At 64.1% G+C, this 6,357-nt stretch overlaps 1 protein-coding gene across 1 annotated transcript; it reads left to right on the plus strand.

The window, feature by feature from the left end:
• The first annotated feature begins 1,343 nt into the window (after positions 1 to 1,343).
• SFXN2 (sideroflexin 2) lies at positions 1,344 to 5,962 on the plus strand. Its single transcript, XM_026050596.1, has 11 exons — positions 1,344 to 1,589; positions 1,666 to 1,836; positions 2,478 to 2,576; positions 2,757 to 2,832; positions 2,927 to 3,012; positions 3,614 to 3,674; positions 3,755 to 3,821; positions 4,329 to 4,378; positions 4,588 to 4,637; positions 4,840 to 4,887; positions 5,060 to 5,962. Exons 1-11 carry the CDS (start codon positions 1,438 to 1,440, stop codon positions 5,157 to 5,159), a joined length of 960 nt encoding a protein of 319 aa, XP_025906381.1. The 5' UTR covers positions 1,344 to 1,437; the 3' UTR covers positions 5,160 to 5,962.
• The last annotated feature ends 395 nt before the right edge of the window (positions 5,963 to 6,357 follow it).

Genomic DNA, 6,357 nt, shown 5'->3' on the forward strand with positions numbered 1-6,357 from the left:
TGCGCGCGAGGACAGGCCCCTCCCCGCCCCGACGGCGGTGCCCTAAGGGCGGTGGGCGCGGCAGCTCGGCTCGCTGCGATTGGCTGGGGGCGGCCACACGTCACCGCCGGGGGCGGTGGCTCCCACGTGGCCCCGGGAAGGCGCACGGGGGTCCGGGGGGGGCCGCAGGTAGGAGCACGTGGGGCGCGCGGGCGGGGCCGGGCGCGCGCAGTGACGTGCAGTGCAACGGGGGCGCGCAGTGCAGTGCAGTGCAATGTGGTGGGGGGCAGTGCAGTGCCATGGGGGCGTACAGTGTGCAGTGCAGTGCAGAGTAGTGCAATGGGGGACAGTGCAGTGCAATGCAGTGGGGGCGTGCAGGGTAGTGCAATGCAATGGGGGGGCAATGCAACATCTTGGGGGCGTGCAGTGCAATGCAGTGCAATGCAATGTAGTGGGGGGCAGTGCAACGCCATGGGGGCGTGCAGTGCAATGCAGCGTAGTGCAATGGGGGACAGTGCAGTGCAATGCAGTGAGGGCGTGCAGTGTAGTGCAATGCAACAGGGGGCAATGCAACATCTTGGGGGCATGCAGTGCAATGCAGTACAACGCAGTGGGGCAGTGCAGTGCAACGCAGTGGGGGCGTGCAGTGTAGTGCAATGCAGTGCAATGCAATGGGGGACAATGCAATGCAACGGTGGGCATGCACTGCAGTGCCGTGCAATAGGGAATGTGCAGTGCGCTGCACTGTGCGATGCAATAGAGGGTGCGCGCTACAGGTGGGAACATGCAGTGCAGTGTGCTATGCAATGCAGTGCAGAGGAGCATGTGCTGCAGTGCAATGCACTGTGGTGCTGCAGGGGAGTGTTTGCTGCCAGGGGGTTGCAGTGTGGTGAGGTGTAGTGCAATGCAGCAACAAGGGGACATGTGTGGCCCGGGGGGAGTGTAGTGTAGTGCTGTGGGGGGAGTGATGCTGCAAAGGGATGTGCAGTTAGTGCAGTGTGGTGCTGCAGGAGGTATGCAGTGCTGGGACAACAACARTGCAGTGCCCAGGGCATGTGTACGGCTGGTAGGACGTGCAGTGCAGTGCTGAGGGTGTGCTGGAGGAGTGTCCAGGGCAGCGCTGCTGCGGCATGCAATGCCAGGGCACCATGCAGTGCAGCGATGCTGATGCAGAGCCTGGGGGACGTGGGGGTGCAGTGAGAGGCGTGCAGCAGCAGCACTCACGGGGGACCCCCAGGGGCACATTGCGAAAGGCAGCAGCRAAACGCCGGCCGCTCCGTTAAACATCAACCTGCCAATGGCACCTGCCCCATTTAAGGCTCCAGCGGCTGCAGCGACGGGACRGGGCAGTGCGGCCGCAGGGCTGGGAATGCCCCAGGAGCCTCCGACACTGCGGCCAGGGCTCCCCGCCACAAGGACACTGACATCGCCGCCTCCCCTGCGCAGACCCTTTGGAAAATGACATCTGCCTTCGACATCGACGCCCCGCGCTGGGACCAGGGCACGTTCCTGGGGCGCCTGCGGCACTTCCTGGCCATCACGGACCCGCGGCTGGCGCTGGTGCCCRACGCCGAGCTGGAGCGGGCCCGGGCGCTGGTGCAGGGCTGCAGGTGAGGGGGCAGCGCGGCGGGAGCCCCCGGCCCCGCAGGACGGCGGCCACCCCGGCCACGTCCCTTGTGCTCCCAGGGCCGGGCTGGTGCCGCCAGGGAGCAGCCAGGAGCAGCTGCGCTACGCCAAGACGCTCTACGACTCGGCCTTCCACCCCGACAGCGGCGAGAGGATGAACCTGCTGGGCCGCATGTCCTTCCAGGTGCCCGGAGGCATGGCCCTCACCGGCTGCATGCTCCAGTTCTACCGGTGAGGCCGCCGCTGCCGCCGCGCGGGCGTCCCCGGGCCCAGCRGCTCCCGCTTTGCCCTTATCTCCCTGCCCAGCTTCTCCCCTGCTCGTGGCCCTGTAATGATTAACCCGCTGAGCCCTGTGCCGGCGCTGCTGGTCCCTCAAGTCTTGGGGCAAAATGTGCTCCCCAGACGTCCCGTGTCCCTCTGCTTTGCCCTCTCGCAGGGGCCATCCCAGGCCATTCCCAAGGGATTCCCTCATCTCAGCCCCATGTGCTGGGCTGCTTGGCAGCAAGGTCTAGCCCTGAGGGACCTCCCGACGATGGTGGCTCACTCTGTTCCTGGACCATCTTTCCTGTCCTTGTGTCCAGAGAATCCCTTGCATCCATAGGGTCCCTTGCCTTCCCTGTGTGCCCCATGGCAGCCTAGCCTAGCCTAGCCTAGCCTAGCCTAGCCTATCCTGGACTCCTGTCCTGGCTCTGCCACCATATCACCACCCACCCTTGGGCAGGTTGCTGGCTCCAGCAGCGCCTTGGCTTCCCTTGGGAAACATCGGGATGGAAGGTGTATTTTTAGCGATCCCCTTCGGCGCCTTGGCCCTGTGTAGGAGCCCCAGGCCCCTGACTCCCCTCAGAGGCCCTGCCAACACCTTCGCCCCGCAGGACGGTGCCCGCCGTGGTCTTCTGGCAGTGGGTGAACCAGTCCTTCAACGCCATCGTCAACTACACCAACCGCAACGCCGCCTCGCCCATCTCGCTGACGTGAGTGCGGCCCCGCGCGGTGCCGGGACCTGCCGGTGTCTCCCGGGGCCGGATCTGTGTCCGGGGCTGCGTAGCCGGGTCCATGCGCGGCCGGGGCCCTCCCGGGGCACCGGGATGCTGCGCGGCCGAGCCGCGGGCGGGCGGTTCAGCTCCTTCCCTCCGCTGTGGTCCTCTGCACAGGCAAATCGTGGTGGCTTATGTCACTGCCACCGGCACAGCGCTGGCCACCGCCGTGGGGCTCAACCTCTACACCAAGGTAGGCCGGGATGCGGAGGCGCTTGGCTGGAGCCCCCGGCGCGGGGCTGAGCTGGGGTGTCCCTGGGGTGGCACCTGCGCCCTCTGTCCTGCAGAGAGCCCCCCCTTTGGTGGCCCGCTGGGTCCCCTTCGTGGCCGTGGCTGCCGCCAACTGCGTCAACATCCCCATCATGAGGCAGCAGTAAGTGTCCGTGYGTGAGCGGGTGCCCCGAGAGGGATGAGGGTGGTTTTGGGGTGAGAATGGCCATTCTTGGGGCTGGTCTGGGGGATCYAGAAGATTTTGGCAGCTTTGTTGGGCTGCAAGAGAGGCCCAGCCTGATGTCCTGGTGCTGGAGGTTTACTGAAGGCACCTACAGGGTTTTGGGGACATTGATGGCACCTCTAAGCACCTGGCTGCCATTCCAGCGGCATGGAGAGGGACTGGGAGCCCTGCTCATACGTGGGGGGAAGCTCCCAGTTGCTGCCAGCACCAACAAACCTTCTTCCTTCCCCATCCCACAGCCCTAATGCTTGGGGACTGGCTCCGGGGTCTGCAGCGGGTGTTTGTCCCATGGGGATGGATGGATGGACAGACTCTGTTTGCAGCGGTGCCTGAAGATGGCAGCATTGCCCGGAGAGGGATCGCGGCATCCCAGGGAGCCGAGTCCCCTCTCTCCCGGCCACCTCGGGTGGCCCAGGGCACGGTGGCAGTTGGGTCCTCCAAGGGTGATGGACAATATGGGGCTGAGAGGGCTGCAGGACAATATGGGGCTGCAGGCTGACAGCGCTCTGTCCCCATCCAGGGAGATCATCCACGGGATCGTGGTGACAGATGGGGACGGCAACGAGCTYGGCCACTCCAGGGTGAGTCCCGGCGGGATTGCGAGCTCCAGCATGTCACCAGGGTGGACACAGCACAAGCTCACAGCTGCTCTCGCTTTCAGAGGGCTGCGGCCAAGGGCATCACGCAGGTCGTGGTCTCCAGGATCACCATGGCGGCCCCGGGCATGAGTGAGTGCAGCCGGCCCGGGCACGTTTGTCCTGTCCYGGGAAGGGCTGGTCCGGGGAGGTGGGACCTTCCACCTTGCCTTCCCCTGCCTTGGTTTCCTGTCTGCACGGAAGAGGGAAGGAGACCGCCACATCTCTGGGGTCGTTTGGTCTCATCTCACCAGTGGAGTTGGCCAACATGATCTCACCATCCTGTTGTTTCCATCAGGGCCCCTGGCCCCAACGTGCAGCCCATGGGGAATGTGGAGCGTTCCTATGACACTCAGGCCCCATGAGGCTGCATCTTGCTCTCTCTGGCCCTGGCTCCTYATCTGACCATCTAGCATCCCTCAGCCCTTCCCAAAGCCCTTGGTGTGCCGCTGGGAGGGTCAGGAGCATGGCCTGGTGGTGGATAGGTGGGGAGACCCCAGCAGGACCAGCCCCTGGGCACCRCGGGCAGGGGCGTCAGGTCCTGCTGGGGTGGCTGTGCGGGCAGGTGCACAGGCCCTGACCCCTTCCCTCTGTGCCTAGTTATTCTGCCAATCATCATGGAGCGGCTGGAGAGGTTCCCCTTCATGAAGGTGAGTTTTTCCTCCCTCCCCTCTGCGGCCAAGATGCCAAGGGTGAAACAGGAGGGTTTGCTGGGGTCGGGGCTCTCTCGGCTCCGTTTGCCTCCCCTTTGATTCACGTTGCCCTGAGGACTCGGCAGCRATGGACAAGGAGAGCCTGTGGGAACGCGGGCAGCACTGAGCATCCAGCTCAGCCCTCTCTCCTTGCTATTCCCTTACAGAGAATCCGGGCTCTCCATGCGCCTTTGCAAATGCTGCTGTGCGGGGGCTTGTGAGTATTTCACTGCTTGAAACCCTGCTGGCCCCAGAGCGAGGCTCTGGCTCCGACCAAAAACAACGTCTTTCCGGGCAGGGGATTTGAAAGCTGCTTCTCTTCCCTCCCTGGGTTATCACCGGGGAGGGAAGTTGGGAGAGCATCTCTGGGACTGAGCCGCATGGTGGGCACTAACCCTGGGCTCTTCTCCCTCCTGCAGCCTCCTGTTCATGGTGCCGGCGGCCTGCGCCCTCTTCCCACAGCGATGGTACCTATCCCCCCTGCTTTGTGCTCCGTGCAAAGTCGGAGCTACCTCCTTCCCTAGCCCTGGGCCGTGCAGAAGGAGAGCGGCCCGGCCAGCACAGAGGCCCGTGGTCGTGGGGGGTCTCAGTGTGTGCCCGTGGCGTGGGGGGTCTCAGTGTGTGCCCCTGTGCCCGCAGCTCCCTGGCGCTGGCTGACCTGGAGCCGGAGCTGCGCGCCAGCATCGCGGCCAAGCGCGGCGACCAAGTGCCCTGCGTCTACTTTAACAAGGGGCTGTGAACAGAGGCTGCCCCCGAGCCACAACGCCCTTCCGGACACCATCAATCCTGCATATCCTGGTCCCACCGAATCCCCCTCACAGCCAGGCTGGGGGATCAGGTCGGGGCCGGCCTTGGGATCGGAGCCGTCCCTGCTCCCTCCTCTGGAGCGACCCTCTCTGCTTTCAGGCAGGGAAGGGACTGCGCCTGGCTCCGATYGCCCTCCTCTCATTGCAGGGTCTCTCCATTCTCCGGAGATGTCCAGGAGGGTCTCCAGCCGCTGTCACCCCTGGAGGAGGCAGGACCGTGCCCAGGTCATGGCAGACGTGTTGGCTTCTCCTAAGCATCCCCGCTGCAGTGCTGGCCATGTCCTTGCATCCCTGTGTCCTGCTCTCCGCTGCCTCCCTCCTGGCCCTGCTGCCTCTCAAGCCCAGCCCAGCTGCAGGCACCAGGCCCTCCACCTTCGTGCTCGGAGCGCAGTCCTACCTCCCAAACCAGGCATCCCTCCATCGCCTGCGCCCCTGACCAGGAACCAAACCGCAGCACTGCCTCACATCACCTCCGTGCCTTCCTCCCAAAACTGCCTCCCTTTCTGGCACGAGTGGAGGGACCGGTCCCGGGACCATTGCTTGGACCATTCCTCACGTGCCATCATGTTCATATTTCATTCACTATGCAATCACCACGATCCAGGAGAGAAATACCTGATCRTTTTTAAGCCCTATTTTGTGTAAGCTACCCCTTCCTCTGAGGGSCAGAGCCAGCCCTTGTGCCTGCTGTCCTGCGTCTCGCTGTCCCCAGGGTGGTAGCAAGGACCTGCAGCCATGGGGAAGGTGGGGTGTTAACTCAGGCTCTGAAGGGGCAACTCTGCAAGCCCTAGAGCGAAGGGATGAAAAATAAAATGCAGTGTTTTTTAAAATAAATTGCTGTCTCTGCCTTTTTCTGCTCTTAGGGGTCTGGTCCCTAGAGAGGCCRGCAGATGGGACTCCTGCCTCCCTGGGAAGGGGACACTGTGCGTGACCAGACACGGGGGAGAGGCAGCCTGGGGGCCAGGAAGAGCCAGGCAGCTCTGCAAGGCATCAGCCCCGAAACCCTRGGGCATCCCAGGGAGGCTCACTGTGCTGCAAATGGTCCTCCAGAGGGGACACGGGGAGGTGTCAGTGCTGTGCTCGATGGCCCRCACTCGTCCCTGCTGCTGGGAGTAGGTGTCCGATCACATT

This window comes from Nothoprocta perdicaria, unplaced genomic scaffold (assembly GCF_003342845.1).
Source record: "Nothoprocta perdicaria isolate Ctin4 unplaced genomic scaffold, notPer1 scaffold_7, whole genome shotgun sequence".
Lineage (NCBI taxonomy): Eukaryota > Metazoa > Chordata > Aves > Tinamiformes > Tinamidae > Nothoprocta > Nothoprocta perdicaria.